At 41.5% G+C, this 18,699-nt stretch overlaps 1 protein-coding gene across 11 annotated transcripts in view; it reads left to right on the top strand.

The window, feature by feature from the left end:
* FMNL2 (formin like 2) overlaps positions 1–18,699 on the top strand; it is a 213,420-nt gene that overhangs the window by 171,627 nt on the left and 23,094 nt on the right. For all 11 annotated transcript variants that reach the window (XM_075609395.1, XM_075609384.1, XM_075609392.1 and 8 more), the window contains exons 7-15: positions 1,065–1,173; positions 1,972–2,048; positions 4,232–4,325; positions 6,780–6,854; positions 10,887–10,997; positions 12,327–12,476; positions 13,347–13,448; positions 15,641–15,998; positions 16,704–16,880. In XM_075609395.1, coding sequence (XP_075465510.1) covers positions 1,065–1,173; positions 1,972–2,048; positions 4,232–4,325; positions 6,780–6,854; positions 10,887–10,997; positions 12,327–12,476; positions 13,347–13,448; positions 15,641–15,998; positions 16,704–16,880 — 1,253 coding nt within the window. The remainder of the gene's footprint in view (positions 1–1,064; positions 1,174–1,971; positions 2,049–4,231; positions 4,326–6,779; positions 6,855–10,886; positions 10,998–12,326; positions 12,477–13,346; positions 13,449–15,640; positions 15,999–16,703; positions 16,881–18,699) is intronic.

Below are 18,699 nucleotides of genomic sequence, written 5' to 3'. Positions count from 1 at the left end.
ACCTGTGCTGAAGCAGGGATAGCTTGAAAACCTAAAAACCTAACCTATTGGAGGGGTCTTGAGGACTCGAGTTGAGAACCCCTGCATTAAGGTGTTGGTCCTAAATACTAAAGCTTAACCCCTTTGCTGCTAGAAGGGCCAACAATACACTGCTCTTCTAAGCATTGTTGACTGACCCCTCTGGCAGCCGAGGGTAAAGATTTGGATCCCAGACATTCTGTACAGTGTTGGGCATCACTTCTGTCTCCAGCATACTCACCTGTAATTGAGGGATGGATCTTCCTCCTGTTTGTAGGCAAGTGAAGTAAAATTGGGTAAGGCTTCAGAAATAGAAGGGATTTTATAACTACAAGCTATTATACAGCATTGCGTTATGTTACTAACAAAGTAGCTGTGATATATATGTTTTTTCATTCTTTTATAGCAATCCCTGTCTGAGCATACAAGTATTATAGTCACTGGTATAACAGTAAACACTGGGAATCTCTGCACAAAAAGCCTACATGGCTGATACTACATTGGCAGAAGTGACTGTCGGGCCATTTTCGACCACAATTTGCCATTGAATGCAAAGAGCGATTTTGGCCGAAAGCGAACCAATCGTTCACTGTGTCATATATAGAACAAGCCCCTTAAGTCATGTGATGGCAAACATAGAGATTTTGTAAGTGATTTTAGAAATGTAACTGCCTCGTGCATTTCAGTGACAAATGGTGTTATCATTAGCAGGAATGCAACTTGGCTTACTAATTCTTCATACTTACTTACTTTACTAAGACTTACTTACTTCATTGAAGTTTCGGTGAAAACGCTTATCCATGCCACATCCTAGTGAAACATTTAATACATCTTTAACCCGTTCCCTGCCAGAAAGGCTTGCTGGAATTTTATGGGGATGTTTCTGTTCAAGTGTAAAAACCAAACTCCAAAGAGGTACCATAGAGAATAATAAACAGGAAGGATGCAGGCGTTCATCAGCAAGGACCATTACAATGATTACTAAGATGCAGAGATGGAGACCTTTATTGTAAGCAAGAGTGTTAGAATATTCCTTTGTGTTTCAGATACAACACCCTACCAAGCAGGAGGACACTTAAAAATTCAAGATTAGTAAGCAAGAAAGATGACGTCCATGTCTGCATCATGTGTTTACGCGCCATAATGAACTACCAGGTATGGATAACTGTATGTTTGAGCAAGATAACTAAAATTTATTTGGATCTAGTGAAGCAAGGAGAGGTTGGACATGATCAATGTATATCAGGTGTCCCTAATCTGTCTCACCGTGTGCTTTCACATGCCTTTGCTTTTTTTAATTTATTTTTGATTTCAGAAGTCTCCTTGAGAAACTAACTTGACCTCTTTCAAAGTTAGAGAGGCCTCTGGAAACATAGGGGTTAATATGTATTACTCCTCCGTGACACTGAAAGGGATGAAGAGTTAACGTAAAGGCCTCTCCAGCTGTGAATGGGTTAAGAAGTTAATTGATAGCGTTTGTGTTGTGGCGCTGTGATGCACTGTTTGTCTCGGCCCCACCATGTATATAAACATACTGCAACATAAAGCAGAACTGAGTATTACTGATCACTTCTAACAGTATATAACAGGGTCGCACACAAAACATGTTGCTCAGAAAAGACATCATCCTGTCATTTGTTGCCGAGGCTTTCATGCAGCTTTGCCACATTATATTTGGACCAGTGCCATTATCTAACCTTTCTAAAGACAGTTATAACTGTCCTAGTTTGACACTTGCAGAGTGGTATACCCACGTGTGTAACTAGAAATTAGTGGTATCGGATGGACCTATTCAGCCCCTTTCACACAAATTGGTAAAATTCTTTGTTTTAATAAAACTTGGCAATGATCTCAAAACCATTTGCGATACATTTTTCTGATGAGGGTGTAGCATCTTTTTCCTGGTCTTATAGCTTCTCTGTAAAACAAATTCCTCCATTGTTTTTTCTACAGTATGGATTCAACCTGGTCATGTCACATCCACATGCTGTCAACGAGATTGCACTAAGTCTGAACAATAGGAATCCCAGGTAAGAGTTTCAGCACCCTACGTGAGGACTAAGAAGTGTTAATACATAGACAATTATGGAATAGAGCAGCAGCTAATAATATACTGTACTGGACATTACCCATCCCCGGAAATGTAATACAATGCTGTGGCTTTGTGCTTCCAGCATCCAAAATGTTGCAGATTTGCTGAAAAGACTCAAATAAAAATATTGGAACACTTTAACAGTTGCAGTCTACAATCTCTAGCATAGCTGGCCTTTATTACTGTCTAACAACACATAAAATAATAGTAATAATATACTAATAATTGTATGTAGCTGTGACGTGAATGCATAGAATTTACTGACACAATGATCCCTGCACCAAGCAGATTAGATGATCGTGAGTGCCTGAAGCATTAACCTACAAAGTGCTATATCTGCGATTCAGTTACTGTGCAATGACAGCTAGGCCATTTGTTCTTCCTTATAATTCCTAAAGGGAAACTACTACAATAGAAACAGAACCTTTTATTTTGTATGGGTCAATCTGTCCTATGTTTATGTATCAAGTAAATACCATTACGTGATCATTGGACCCTACGCTACAATACACAGGAATGGGTTGGGACCCCAGCACATTTGTAAATCCAGTCCAATATTGCTGAAAGATAAGAGCACCAAGCTCAACACTCACTTATATAAGCAAAAATAATATATATTTATATATTAAATAAGTATCAATAGTGCAAACATATCAACAAACACATAAGTACAAGATAAGCATATACCCATACCAATATTGCTTCAACACGAGCATTTACTGGAGAGAAGTGCCATGCTGGTTCAGTCATTACCTAGACATTATTTTCAATGCACCATGATTCAGCCAGTAATGGCCATATTATCCACGTGAATATTTCTCACACTGTGGGCACAAAGCTTCCAGATGTTGTTATGCTTTCTTTTGACACCAGTTGCTAAAACCAGGGCAAAACTATTTCTTTGTTCAAAGAAAAGGAAATCTGGTTTCTCCCCAGTTTTGCAGCCATGTATCGATGTTAAATATCCCTCTTTATTCCCTATGCTTAATAACTCCATTCAGCATAAATTGGGATTGAAGGATACATTAACTACAAATGTTCCCATTGTCACCCACTTCGTACATTGTAAGCTCTTGAGGCAAATATTCCTTCTTATATTGTTTAAATGTATTCCTCTAACACCGTGCTTACCTTTTATTTCCATTTTGTTTGGTAACGCAGTGATTAATCTGCCAGCTCTAAAAGCATCAATCAATTATTATTTTATATGGAACAAAGAGTGAATTTATACCTCAAATGTGTACATTATGCTTTATGTACAAAGCAACAGCCTTCGTGTTTCCAATACATGTATTTGTTAGTGTTGTGACACGGTCCTACACATGTAATGCTTTTGCAAGGGGAGCCTACAATATATTTGAGGGAGACTGATTAATGCAGCAAAACGTGAAATCTTATATGTGATTTTAGAATAAATCGGTTCTGTTGTATTAGATAATACTTACTGTATTTTTAAAATTTTTATTATTCAACTCTTAATGCCATTTTAAATACGTTTTAAAGTATCCTTTGATTTCTACAGCAGGTTTTAGACCACTTCCCCAGCCGTGCAGCGCCTGAAAACAATGCATTGTCGCCACCGCGTGCGCTTATAGTAAGCACGACGACGACGTGGCGACGCGATTTTCGGAAGCCGGGAATATTTGATTTTTCAGGGGCTGTCGCCTCATGTGACAGCCCCTGAACCAATCAATGCCCTGGTCGCCCAGGACGCCGCTGCAAAGCGAAATACAACTTTCGCTAGCGGCGAGGGTGACATCACGCGTCGCCGGCAATATACGCGCGGCCTTACACTGACTGAAGCAGCCATTATAGTAGTCACACAATCAGGATTTTGACAGATTTATAACAGGAGCACCAAGCAATTGCCATTTTAGGTAAGAATGTAGAATTATACATTGACACATGCTTTACGTATAAAAGGAAGGGAATAAAAGAGGGAATGTAGTATTGCTGCTTTAAAGAATGTTACATCACATTAAATGAGCTTTTTGAAAAGGATGAAAATACTCACAAGGTTATTATAATCCTTATGAATGTCAATACATTCTTCTTACAATCCCAGCAGATGCTGATGTTTCACAATTTTGTCATTGATTGATGAATTCCCTTTTCTTACAGAACAAAAGCACTTGTATTAGAACTGTTAGCAGCAGTTTGTCTTGTCCGTGGAGGGCATGAAATTATTTTATCCGCATTCGATAACTTCAAGGAGGTAGGAATTTGCACTCGGATTATAGTTTATCAACAATGACTGCACTGCATATTATTGTAGGCAATGCTGTTTTTTTGTTTTTGTTTTTTTATTCCATTTCTTCCAAGGAGTAACATAGAATGAAACGAAAACTTTGTGATAAACGTAATTGATAATTACTTGTTACAACCTCAGAGGCTGATGTTTTTCTTTTGAAGTTTGCTTTGATGTGGGCTTTGTTCAAAATATTACTCTGATGTTTGGAAACGTAACACAATGTTAAAAAAGGAACGTCCCAAGTGAACTACTCATTTGACGCAAAATTTACTAGTTTTCTGTTAGAACAGATGTAGTATACATATTGTAGAACGGGTACCCAACTCCAGTGCTCAAGGGCCACCAACAGGTAAGGTTTAAAGCATATCCCTGCTTCAGCACAGGTGGCTCAATCAGTGGCTCAGTCATAATGAGTCTTAAATGAAAGTTGTAGATACAAAAAAATCATTAATAGGCATAAGAATCTGACACAGAACTTTTGATGCCGAGTAACGGTTATATGATGTTTTTTTTTTTACAGTAAACAGACTTAGAATAATAGTTAATGTAGTATATGTAGTCTAATTCAGGGGTGCGCAATGTGGGGGGGTGCAAGATTTTTTGGGTGGGGGGTCCGGCGGTTGCAAACGCCCAGTACTCTTCCCCAAAGCATTTGAATTAAATGCCTGTGGGATCGTGTGAGGCCTCTGCAATGTATCCTACCTTGTTTTTGGCAACGCGGCGTCAAATGGTTATGTGACCCCGTAGCGCCATTTGACGCCGAAGACAAGGAAGGAGGGGGGTGCGAGCTGGTAAGCAGATAAGGCAGGGGTGTGCACGGAGGAAAGTTTGGCCACCCTGGTCTAATTCATAGTACAATAATCCATGTACACGCCCTTCCCAAAAAATATCACAATCATTTGGCATACAAAACACAGAGATACATTGGCTTGTATAATAGCACCATCCAGTCAAATGTTGGTCTCAGTGGGGGTTATTTATTCAAGTCTGGAAAACCGGAGCAAAAACCCAGTGCAAAAGAGTTGGCAAAGGAGCAGCTCAAATCGCTTTAACTGCAACTCCCTTTCTTTGATGATAAGTGTTGTTCTGGGCCCCAGTTTTGCAGCCAGGAGACATTGGCAATAGAGCCCACAGTGCTATTTATACTTTTAATGGGGTTAAAATAAATACCGGTATAAATTGCATTATTGAGTTGTATGGTAGTGTTTGCTAGTTTTAAAAGCATGTAATCAATCTCAAATGATCAATTCCTGCCTGTTCCTGAAAACACAACAGTTTTGGGGCACTTATGCGCTGAATTTACAAACCCTGGGCAGGTGGGATTAAAAAGAAAAAGAAACGCTACAGTTCTACGAACCACCATTCATCAATAATGCTTTGCAAAACATACCTTTTTGCATTTAATAAAATGTTACTATGAAACCTTAATTAGCATGTTGGCACAATGGGGTAGAAACAGTGATCTGTACTTGGCTGTTTCCTTATATATCTTAATTAACACCATTTGCGTGAATCGGCTGGTATCACCGTGGAAACCTACTTTCCCCACTAAACACATTTCCTCCGAGGAATTTTGCTTTATTGAAGAATGCAACTTTGTGTCAATTATTTTCATTTTATTCCTTATTGTGTCTTCTTGATTAGTTCATTTTGGTCAAATGTGCGAAGAGAATGGATACAATACAAAGGGACTTGAATACATTTATACTAAGGTGCAAAACATCTGTATAAGGGGGAGGGAATATTAATTTGTCATTTTCTCTCTTAACAGATTATAAATGTTGATTATGAATTAGTAAATAATATAAACAATTGGTTTATAACTAGTACATTATATTAACAAAAGAAAGGGACATGAGCTGTTTACTTAAATAAACAAATTATTTACATTTTTGAATGACAGTAATAGATATAAATGAAAGAATAAAGAGGTTTATTCAATAAATGATATGCTCATTGTAGTAAAAAATGACTACACTTGGTGCCACTATTTAATCAATGGCTGCTTTAGAGAATTATTTGTTCCAGTTTAATGAGAATAGATGAGGAGAAAGTGTAGAAAGTGTAGAATTTGCTCTCCACATTCATATAAGAATATATACATTGCGGGAAACTTTCCAAAGTCTCCCGGCTTGAAAGCTGGTGCAAAAGTGATACCAAAAACAGCCCCAGATCTGTCAAGTAAAAAAATATTTGGAAGTATAGAGGTTTTTTCCTGAATGGATTTGGTGCTGTTTTGTAGCACGAGTATTGCTATGCGTTATCAGCCAGATGTCGATCAAAATCCACCTTGGGATAGTTAATTAGGACATGAAAGCAGTAGTGTAGTAAGCTGACATTTCTAATGCTATCCCATTACTATCTGTGAATTGCTTCGTTTTTATATTTCTCTTGATAACATATTTGTTTTCTCACCAGGTTTGTGGGGAAAAGCAGCGCTTTGAAAAACTAATGGAGCATTTCAGGAATGAAGACAATAATATAGATTTTATGGTGAGGGCCTTTGTACTATATTTTGATTTGACTTAAATAATATTGGCAACAATTTTTCTTATGTAAAACGTCCATAAAAACTATGATGCACATGGCATAATAAATTAACATTAAAAAAAAAACCCATTTGAATTGACCACATTTGGATTTATTTGCTTTGTTCTCAATCTGAAATTGCTTTATCATATGCAATGAAAAAATAATTCGTTATCACACAGTCTACAAAATGTACCTCAATAAATCCAGTGTTTTAGGTTAGTTCATAATTTCACTGATCAATAACAATGATTGGATTTTAATTTTTGGAAACTGAGGTTTTTATAATTTGGGATGATAATAAAAAGCTCCTTGAGCAGATGATAGATAGCCTTGTACTTTCTACAAGTCGCCTTCAACACCACAGTGGGGTTTGTAAGCACTTCCGTGTCACACGGCCTGTCTGATAATCAAATATCTCAATTTGGACATTGAAAGCAGTTCAACATGTTTTGTATTGTATTGTATGTCTTTATTTATATAGCGCCATTAATGTACATAGCGCTTCACAGCAGTAATACACGTGACAATCATATAAATAACACATTATATAAATAACACATAAAGGGAGAAGTGCTTTAAACATAACAGTAACATTTTGGAAAGGGAGTCCCTGCTCTGAAGAGCTTACAATCTAATTGGTTGGTAGGAAGGACACATAGAGACAGTAGGAGGGCATTCTGGTTAGTGCATCTGCAGGGGGCCAAGGTTTATGTATACAGTGTAAAACTATCACTCATAGAGCTACTCATATGCAGGTGTGTTTTGAGTTGGGTCTTAAAGGTGGATAGAGAGAGTGCTTGTTGGATGTTGAGAGGAATGGCATTCCAGAGGTGTGGGACAGTCAGTGAGAAAGGTTTAAGGCGGGAGAGGGCTTTAGATACAAAAGGGGAAAGAGAAGACATCCTTGAGCAGAACGCAAGAGTCGGGATGGTGTATAGCGAGAAATTAGGGCTGAGATGTAAGGAGTCAAAAAAGGGGGGGGGTCAAGGGGTGCTCCAATCTTATGACAACTAAATCAGCATTGAACAATCTTCATGGACGCCAGAATAGCAGTGTGGGTATATGATGGAATGGCCTGTGAGTCACTCATAACAGTATGTAGGATGATATCCTCAGAGTAAAGATAAAGGCTGTCCAGGTTAGAGTACTCAACTATAATGGTCAAACATAAAATAAATAATCCTTACCCACTTAAGCTGTCTGTAGGGGTCCACTGTGGCGTGCCAGCCACGTAGAAAATCCAAATGTAGGTAGAACAAAGAGACAAAGGCGCACTGCTAGGGAGTCAGGTGGTGCAAAAATCAAATCCATTTATTTCAGAACATCTCTGATAAAAAAAAACATAGCCCCAGGGGGGGCAACAAACAACCTCCTATGCGTTTCGGACGGGTAGGTCCTTTATCAAAGGAGGAAAAAGCAACAGGTTTTAGATACGTTTTGAATGTGAGAGGAGAATGTGAGAGAGGAGTCGAGTGTGACCCCTAAGCAGTGTGCTTGGGCTACTGGGTGTATGACAGAACTTCCAACAGTAATGTGGAAGGAGGTAGTGGGGCCAGGTTTGGGATGAAATATGAGGAGCTCTGGGATGAAATATGAGGAGCTCTGTTTTTGCCATTTTAAGTCGGTGGAGGGCCATTCAGGATGATATAGCAGAGAGACATTCAGAAACTTTGGTCAGTACAGCAGGTGTAAGTTCAGGGGTAGAAAAGTACATTTGTGTGTTGTCAGCATAGAAGAGATATTTGAACCCAAGAGATGTGATTAGGTCACCTAGAGAGTGTATAAAGAGAAAGGAGAAGAGGTCCCACGACAGAGCCCTGGGGTACCCCCCAGAAAGATCGACAGAGGAGGTGTTGGCAAAAGAGACACTGAAATTATGATGGGAGAGGTAAGAGGAGATCCAGGATAAAGCTTTGTTATGACTACCAAGAGTATGGAGAATGTGAAGGAAAAGAGGGTGGTCCACGGTATCAAATGCTGCAGAGAGGTCAACGAATACCAAGAGTATGGAGAATGTGAAGGAGAAGAGGATGGTCCACAGTATCAAACACTGCAGAGAGGTCAAGTAATATGAGCAGAGTGCAATGACCTCTGTCTTTGGCAGCATGGAGGTCATTAGTTATTTTGGTGAGGGCAGTTTCAGTGGAGTGAGCAGTGTGGAAGCCAGATTGTAGAGGGTCTAAGAGAGAGTAGGTGTTGAGAAAATGGAGCAAGCGAGAAAATACAAGACATTCAAGGAGTTTAGAGGCAAAAGGCAGGTGGGAGACAGGTCGATAGTTAGAAAGACAGGTAGGGTAAAGCTTGCTGTTTTTGAGTAATGGTATAACTGTTGTATGTTTGAAGGAAGATGGAAAGGTACCAGAGTAGAGGGAGGAGTTAAAAATGTGTGTGAGCTTAGGGATAATAGTAGGAGCAAGAGATTTTAGGAGATGGGAGGGAATGGAGTCAAGAGGACAGGTGGTAGAGGGAGAAGAGGTGATCAGCAATGATACATCCTCCTCTGTGACAGTGGAAAAATAGTCAAGGAAGGCAGGAGAAGAGTTAGGAAGAGGTGTAGGATGGGAGGAGGATACACAGGAGATGTCCTGACGTTTGGATTCCACCTTTTCCTTGAAATAGTCGGCAAAGTACTGAGGTGAGATGGAGGAAGAAGAACAGGCAGCAGAGGGTGATCTGAGTAGTGAGTCAAAAACAGAGAAGAGTCGGCGTGGATTCAACTTGTGCATCTTGATTAGTGAGGCAAAGTTGGCTTGTTTAGCGTGAGAGAGGGTAGAGTTGAAACAGGATAGCATAAATTTGTAGTGAAGGAAGTCTGCGAGAGTGTGAGATTTCCTCCAGAGATGTTCAGAGGAACGAGTGCAGGAGCGCAGCATGCGTGTGTGGGAATTTAGCCAGGGTCTGGGGTTCAAAGGGTGAGAATGGCAGAGAGAAAGCGGGGCATGTAGATCAAGAGGAGGACAGGGCAAAGTTGTATTTACTGACCACGTTGTCAGGGTCTGGTGCAGAGCTGAGAGAGGACAGGGAGGAGCATAAAGTGGAATTGAAAGCTGGTAGGTTAATAGAGCGCAGGTCTCTGCAGAACCATTAGCCACACAATAACTATAAGTACACTGAAGAAAGGAGTCTATGCAGTAAAAATGAAGGGAGAGTTGCAGGTGGACACGGGAAATAGTCCAATGTAATTGTATTATTTGTTAAGTGTAAGGCATCAACATTCAAACCACAGCACAATACATAAAACAAAATACCCTATGAGGAATTATTAAAGGTTGTTATTAATAATAATAAATAATTAAGATGTGTAGGGGGCATTGTAAGAGGTATAAGGTGGTACATTGTTTAATACAATATAAAATGCATAATTAATATAAAAGACATGTGAATCGCTATTTGAGGAAGCTTTATGGGAATAGAGAAAATAGCAGCCTGTAGAGGGGGAGAGGGGTAAATATCGGTGGTTGCAGAAAATCCTGGGTGCTACGCACAGCCAAGCAAACGGAGCTTGTCAAGATCCTTGTGCTCATTAATTAGGAGAGGTTAAGTCATTTATTTTAGGAGGTACAGAGCAGACCGTGTAGGGAAGGGGTGGCCAACTCCAGTTCCCAAGAGCTACCAACAAGTCAGGTTTTCAGGATATCCCTGCTTCAGCACAGGTGGCTTGACCCCCCCCCCCTGTGCTGAAGCAGGGATATCCTGAAAAGCTTACCTGTTGCTAGCTCTTGGGAACTGAAGTTGGTCACCCCTGGTGTAGAGGTTATGTAGAATTGACCACCACACACTTTGCGTTAAAGAAATGCACTCAGCTTGGAGGAAAAGGGTGGGAGGGAGTTTTAGAAGATGGCAAAGCTAATGAAAGTATTAGAGACGGGAGTAAGAGTTGATGATGACAGGGGAGTGTTGTGTACATTACAAAATATTTCTGCTCTGTTTGCAGAATCCCAAATGAGAGTTGTTTGGAAGAAGTCATGCATCTGTGTTCTCCTTTCCCTGCAGGTGGCATGCATGCAGTTCATTAACATTGTAGTCCATTCAGTAGAAGACATGAACTTTAGAGTTCACCTACAGTTTGAATTTTCCAAATTAGCTTTGGATGAATATTTGGATGTAAGTATTTTTATTTATGATTATTATATTTTCAGGTAGAAATGTGCTTTTGACAGTTGTCAAAATGTGACTCCTCAATACTGTACTTTGTATGTATGTATAATTGTATTTATATTGCGCCAAGAATGTGCGCAGCACTTTACACAATTGCAACACAAGGTAAATAAATGACAAACAATGGGGATACGTGCAACAGGTAGGTGGCAACATAAGGTAAAAGGAGACCCTGGCGCAAAGAGCTTACACTCTAAGTGATTTTGTACAACTTATTTTTATTTACACGCCTGCAACATTCATTAAAAAAATTAACATTTGTTTAAAAAGGGTATTTTATTTCTATTTCTTATTATAGAACCATATAAATTACAGCATCATATTGAAATGATACAAAGAACCCTTAAACCAGGGGTGCACAAACTGGGGGGCACAACATTTTCGGGGGGGGGGAGTGGCGCTTACAGAGGCCCCGCGCTCTTCGCCACAACATTTAAATTAAATGCCGGGGGCGCGCCCGAGGCCTCTAAGTCCCTTACCTGGTCTCCGGCAGCTTCTGGTGACATGTCGCCATAGCAACGTGTCATCACATGACGTTGTGATGTCAGAAAACGCCGGAGAAAAAGTTAAGGGAGGGTGGTGCGAGCTGGTGGAGAGAGCAGGCAGGGGGCGCAGACAGGAAACGTTTGTGCACCCTTGCTTTAAACCGTTGTCTTATAGACTTGTGTTCTTACATTCAAGCACATAATCCCTACTTTTAGTACTGATTAATTATTGTGTCTCTCTGATACTCCTGCATCAGTTTGAGCAGACATTCTGCTATACCTTTGACACTATATTGTAGCAAAAAAGAGCGAAGACGTTATTCATTTTCCAACCTCGGTTGATAAGTTGGAACTGTTACTAAGTCATGTCAAGTGATTGTGACAATGTGTCTGTTGTGGTCAGAATCCCAACCACAAGCAAAGCGCTGAATAAACTTGAGTTTAGTCACAATGGAAATGGCTATATTGTCTTTTCCTAAAAAAGCAACATGGAAAGATATTAAAAAATATTCTTTTACTTTGGTTTTAATTTGTGGCAGTATGAATATCTTTAAATGAACCAACATTAGAGCTATACAAACTTTACAATCATTTGTTCCTGACATCAGTAATACTGATTTTGAGTCTCGTTTAGATGTCAATATTCTAAAAAAAGTCAGTATTTCCTCTAAAATGCAATTTTTTTGTCTTGGCCTTTTCTAGCACTTACTATATCAACCGTAATACAATAACTGCAATTATATACCTGCAGGTTCCACGTGTATTTTGTATTCTTGTCTTTAACTTTCAGAAATTGAAACACACAGAAAGTGACAAACTTCAGGTCCAGATTCAGGCTTATCTGGATAATGTGTTTGACGTGGGAGCTCTTCTGGAAGATGCAGAGACCAAGAATGCAGCCTTGGAAAGAGTCGAGGAACTGGAAGAAAACATTTCTCATGTAAGCAAAAAGTACACATCAGCCGTTATGTAACATACATATAATGTTTGTGAGCTGTACAATATTCTGAAGGAATCTACATAAGCAATGAAGCAGACAAAAATTTCCTGAAACATCCAAGGAAAATATATAGGGCAGTTATCCATATTAAAATTCTGAAGATGTTCCTGTGGAGAGAGGTGTGTGTGTGTGTGTGTGTGTGTGTGTGTGTGTGTGTGTGTGTGTGTGTGTGTGTGTGTGTGTGTGTGTGTGTGTGTGTGTGTGTGTGTGTGTGTGTGTGTGTGTGTGTGTGTGTGTGTGTGTGTGTGTGTGACAGAGTTCCTTACCAGGGAGATCCAGGACCATGCAACAAGAAAAGAGACAGCACTCATGGTAAAGTCCAAAACAATGTATTTAAAAGGCACAATCAACCGATGTTTCGGTCCTAACAACAGGACCTTTCTCAAGGGAGTGCTCCCTTGAGAAAGGTCCTGTTGTTAGGACCGAAACGTTGGTTGATTGTGCCTGGATCTCCTGGTCTGCCTGGTAAGGAACTCTGTTACCTATTCAATACTTATGGGATAAGCACCTATCTTTTATCTTTTTGTGAGTGCCATCTGTTCTTGTTTACTATATATATATATATATGCACACGCACATACATACATACATACATACATACATACATACACACACACACATACACACACACACACACACACACACATACACACACACACACACACACTTCTGAAATTGAAGGTCTTGTCAAGCACACATTTCTTGTTAAAGGTCCACAAATACATTGCTTTTTAATATAAAAGAGAAGGCTTTTGAAGAATGACGATGATTGTGAAATAATATTGAAAAGCCGCTCTTTCAAAATTACAGCTGTCTGAAAAGCTGCAAGACACAGAAAATGAAGCTATGGCAAAAATTGTGGAACTGGAAAAACAGCTCATGCAAAGACACAAAGAACTGGAGATCACACGGGTAAGTTTCACAGGGAGACTGTGTTTTTTTTACGCATACAGAGTGACTGCCCTTGAAATGTCACCGGCCTTAAACAAGTCATTCAGTTGCATGTGTACAGACCTTCCTCCAGGCAAAAGTGAACCACCATAAAGCTGAAATCTAAGCCGACATTGTTATTTTTATTACTACTTATTTTCAACTAACTAGATTCAAAAGATGTTTTATATTCAAAAGAGTGCAATGCTATTTATTTTATTTTCAGATATCTACAGTACAAATATGACGTTATAATTATACTGAAATAAATGGACAGGTGGCACACCCCTACTGCACGGGTGGCCAACTCCAGTGCTCAAGCGTAATGTTTTAAGGATTTATCTGCTTCAGCACAGGACTGAGCCACTGATTGAGCTGCCTGTGCTGAAGCAGGGATATCCTTAAAACCGGACCTGTTGGTGGCCCTTGACCACAGGAGTTGGCCACCCCTGCCCTAGTGTAATTTAGGACACGTATTCATTATTTTCTTTGCTTATTCCACATTTCTGCTTTGCTGTGTACACATTTAAAGGATTTCCTTTATCATGGAACATTTGGAGGGTCGCAAAGCCATGTGAGGTTCAGATATTCACACTGGCCTTCAACAACTATTTGAAAGTACCTTTGCACTATTGTAATGTAGGTTTATAACTTTGTATCATATAAAACATGTGTAATTCGTCCCAGTGCCACAGCACTGAGTGGTTTTGTAAAGTTCTGATGCTAAAATATTGAATGATTTAAATGCGTTACTTCACTTGGTGCAGCTATCTCGGGGGTCTCCATCAGTCCCCAAAAAGATAACACGTATCGTTAATAAAGTGCAAGAAAAGGATTTGTTACATCTTTCCTGAAGAAACAAATGAGCACTTTAGGTTATTCCCTTTGTGAAGTTGCATTTTGATCACAAAAAAGCATTTCACTGTCAAAATGCTTCTGTTAGTTTAGGGATAGCCACCTCCTGCCCACAAGGACCACCAACAGGCCAGGTTTTAGTGATATCCCTAATTGATTGAGCCACCTGTGCTGAAGCAGAGATATCCTTTAAACAAGAGATGGGGGAAACTGCCAAAATCCGTTTCCCGGGATTTCCTGAGCTTTCCATTCAAAATCCGTCGACGGATTGTTCCAGTTTCAATCCTGCGGATTAATCCAAAACCGCCATAGGATACAATCCGCATTGGTTTTTAAGAATCCAATCGGCGGATTCTGCAACCCGTTGGTGGATTCCGTAATCCGCAGATTGGATTCTTCAAAATCCGCCAACTGATTGCGGAATCCGCCATGTGGCTTGTCAGTGATAAAATCTGGAAGAGACTGATTTGCGGAAATCCGCAGATCAATGGAACCGGCGGATCCAAATGCGCCCCCCAAAAATGTGCCCATCTGTACTTACAATCTGACCTGTTGGTGGCCCTTGAAGGCCCGAGGTGGTCACCCTTGTGCTAGTTCTTTATAATAAGTTAACAAATTGCGGTGTGATGTCTCATCGTTCTATTTTCACACAAAGAAACAAAAACAACTAAGGAGGCAGCTTGTGACACTCATAATATTTTCCAATTAAATGCTGTCAACATTGAAAGACTGTTAATGTGAACGTGGAATACAGGTAAATTAGTATAGTGACTGACAAGTTAAGTATGATGCTCTGTATGCACTCATCTGTTAAGATTAATGAAGAACACTTCATTGGCATCTATCTGAGCTCTATGGAGCCGTGGGTAAGCTGGTCCTGTATGTAAGATTACTTACTTTGGATACTGAACTAACGTGGGGTTTAGTCCTGTGGGTTTTCTAGCACCCTCATTACCTACTTTACTTGCATTTATGCGGCTAGAGGTAGCGTTTGTTTCTCTGTTTTGTCGCACTTGCAACTAATCCATATTTTAGTGATGGCATGTCAATGGCTTTATGGTGAAATGTGATAATTACTCATTAAAATGTGTTTTGAGCTATCTGTAAGCAAGTGGTGGAAGGAATATATTGCTAAACATTAAAACTGTTTGGGCCGTAGACAAAGCACAAGGGATTGTGGTTTTATTGAACCTTTTTACAGTTTATCACACTTATTCAATCGTGTTTTGAGCAATGCAATGTGAACACATGTTAGGGGACCGCTCAATACCTAGTATCCTGTTCATATGCAATCTCCTTCCACCTTAATATTTCTGCAGGAAGTTTGTAAAGATGCAAATACCCAGGTACACACATTAAGAAAAATGGTCAAGGAGAAAGAAGAAGCAATTCAACGACAATCCACTCTGGAGAGAAAGATCCATGAGTTGGAGAAGCAAGGCACGATTAAGATTCAAAAGAAAGGTGACGGAGACATATCTATTATGCCAATGGTGGCTTCAGGGACGTTGCCATCAAGAACAGAGGCAACAGTTGGGGCAACGTGTGGATCTGGTATTGCAGTTGGTGGACTTTCTGTACTTGGTGGAGCTGCGAGTGGATCAGGAGCTTCTGGAGTTCCATCTTCAGCAATGTTGCCACCACCTCCTCCCCCCTTACCCTCAACATCTGGGACAGGTAAGGGAAGAACAGACACCAATCTGAAAAGTATTGGCCAAGATGGAGGCAGAATATGATGTACCAATGTTGTTAGCCATGCGTTCAATAGGAAATGCAGTTTAACCGTGGTTATTAAAAAAACGCATACACGTAAATATGCGGAAAGGTGTCTTCCAGCGCAGGAAGGTGTCTTGTATAATAGCACCACTTAGTAAACATGGGCCAATTATTTCAAATACTCAATTGCGCAATAGTAGTAATTCCAAAGTATTACAGAATATTTTGGGAATAATGGGGAGAGACGGGATTATAGAGAGTGAATTAGATAGAGTTGTTTCATATAACTAGTGGTGTCTATGCCAGGGGAGCGCAAACTTTTTGTGCTGCGCCCCTCCCCCCCTGTCTTCCCTGCTGCGTCGCCCGTGCCCCCTCCCTACCTTAGAGCTGCGTCAAATGATGCTGCGGGGTCATGTAACTTCACGTCACATGACCCCGCGGCATCATTTGATGCCACATTGCCATGGCGACGCATCACAGAGCAGCTGAATCTGGATAAGTAAAGTGTTGCAGAGGCCTCACGCAATCCCCCGGCATTTAATTTAAATGCCGTGGGGAAGAGCGCGGGGCCTCTGGAATGGCCCGCGCCCCTCAGCAAAATCTCCCGCCCCCCAGTTTGCACACCCCTGGTCTATGCTATAATTTGTTTCTACTTTCTATTTGCAGTGCAAAATGGTCCCATGTCATGTCTCATGCCACCCCCACCACCGCCTCCTCCCCCACCTCCTCCACCACCACCTCCTCTTCCAGGCCCAACAGCAGAAACGTCTGCTCCTCCACCTCCACCCCCACCTCTCCCAGGAACAGCCTCACCCACAGTCATCTTCAACTCAGGACTAGCAGGTAGGACTTTGGCCTGTCGTTATATTGCACCTTTACGTGTTGGCTTCTGCAGGATCATGTTTACAACAGTCTACAACAGGCCCATCAAGCTCAGAATACCATGGGGGCCAATTCTTTAATTCGACTGCAAGACTCGGGCCGCATCATCAGAGGGGCGGAAGGCAAAAATCAAATATATAGTAACTATAATCTACACGTACACTTTTTTTCTTACGCTTTCTCTCCCACCAATCTTCTCTCTCTCTGCATCCCCATCCCCTTCCTCTCTGACCCATCCCCTCTCTCTATGCCCCAAACAACATACAGTACCTCCCTGCAGAACGAACAGCAAAATAAAGCTCTGTCCCCTCTCCATTCCACTCCCACTCTCCCTCTCCCTTAAACTCTGCCTCCCACTCTCCCTTCCACGCTCCCTCTCCCTTCCACGCTCCCTCTCCCTTCCACGCTCCCTCTCCCTTCCACGCTCCCTCTTCCTTCCACTCTCCCTCTCACGCTCCATCTCCCTTCCACGCTCCCTCTTCCTTCCACTCTCCCTCTCCTCTCCCTTCCACTCCCCCTCTCGCTTCCACTCTCCCTCTCCCTTCCACGCTCCCTCTCCCTTCCACTCCCCCTCTCGCTTCCACTCTCCCTCTCCCTTCCACTCTCCCTTCCACTCTCCCTCTCCCTTCCACGCTCCCTCTTTCTTCCACTCTCCCTCTCCCTTTTACTCTCCCTCCCCTCTCCCTTCCACTCTCCCTCTCCTCTCCCTTTCACTCTCCCTCTCCCTTCCACTCCCCCTCTCCCTTCCACTCCCCCCCTCCCTTCCACTCCCCCCCTCCCTTCCACTCCCCCCCCTCCCTTCCACTCCCCCCTATGCCCCAAACAACATACCTCCCTGCAGAACGAACAGCAAAATAAAGCTCTGTCCCCTCTCCCTCTCCCACTCTCCCTCTCCCTTAAACTCTGCCTCCCACTCTCCCTTCCACTCCCCCCCTCCCTTCCACTCCCCCCCTCCCTTCCACTCCCCCCTCCCTTCCACTCCCCCCCTCCCTTCCACTCTCCCTCGCCCTTCCACTCTCCCTCCCACTCCCCCTCTCCCTTCAACTCTCCCTCTCCGTTCCACTCTCCCTTCCACTCTCACTCTCCCTCTCCCTTCCCCCTCTCCGTTCCACTGTCCCTCCCACTCTCACTATGGCCCAAACAACCTCCCTCCCGGCCATAACAAACTCCAGGCCGCATGAGAAGGTTGCTTGAGTCGCTTGCCGTTTGACAGCCCATGCCTACTATGTGTTGAAAAGCTTTCAATGTCTATTTAACTGGATTTTATTTTCTACATGAATTTTACTTGAACTGTTGAAGTCCAGCATGGGCAATATTGACATAATGACGTCCTAAAGAAAAATCACTAGCTCAGGTGCAGGCACTTTTTAGATCCCGGAAATGTTTCAATATTAAGGAGGAGGAACATATGTCAAAGGTAAAGAGATCATAAATTAGCAAGCGTGAATCACCCTTTCACTCCCAGAGGGGCCCGCAAAGGAATACGTGGCTGCCCCTCCTGGCAGGGAAAAGGTTAAGACATTAATGTTTTTTAGCATTAGTGTTGTGTTACATGGCAACGTTTGAGTTACTCTTTAGCTTTCCATGTTAAAAAAAAACCTTGAACACATTGAAACTGGTGTAAGATTAACACATAAATCAGTTCATAACGATGTGTCTTCTAGCCGGAATGTTATATTCATGGTCTTCATTGGTTTTTCCATAACTAATGGAGCGGGTGTGATAGCTCATTACCTGTGATTTATATACTAGACGGGGTTTGGGAAGTTTGGAAGTAGTT

This window comes from Ascaphus truei, chromosome 7 (genome assembly GCF_040206685.1).
Source record: "Ascaphus truei isolate aAscTru1 chromosome 7, aAscTru1.hap1, whole genome shotgun sequence".
Classification (NCBI taxonomy): domain Eukaryota; kingdom Metazoa; phylum Chordata; class Amphibia; order Anura; family Ascaphidae; genus Ascaphus; species Ascaphus truei.
The sequence above is the reverse complement of the archived record's forward strand: the minus strand, read 5'-3'. Positions and strand labels throughout refer to the sequence as shown.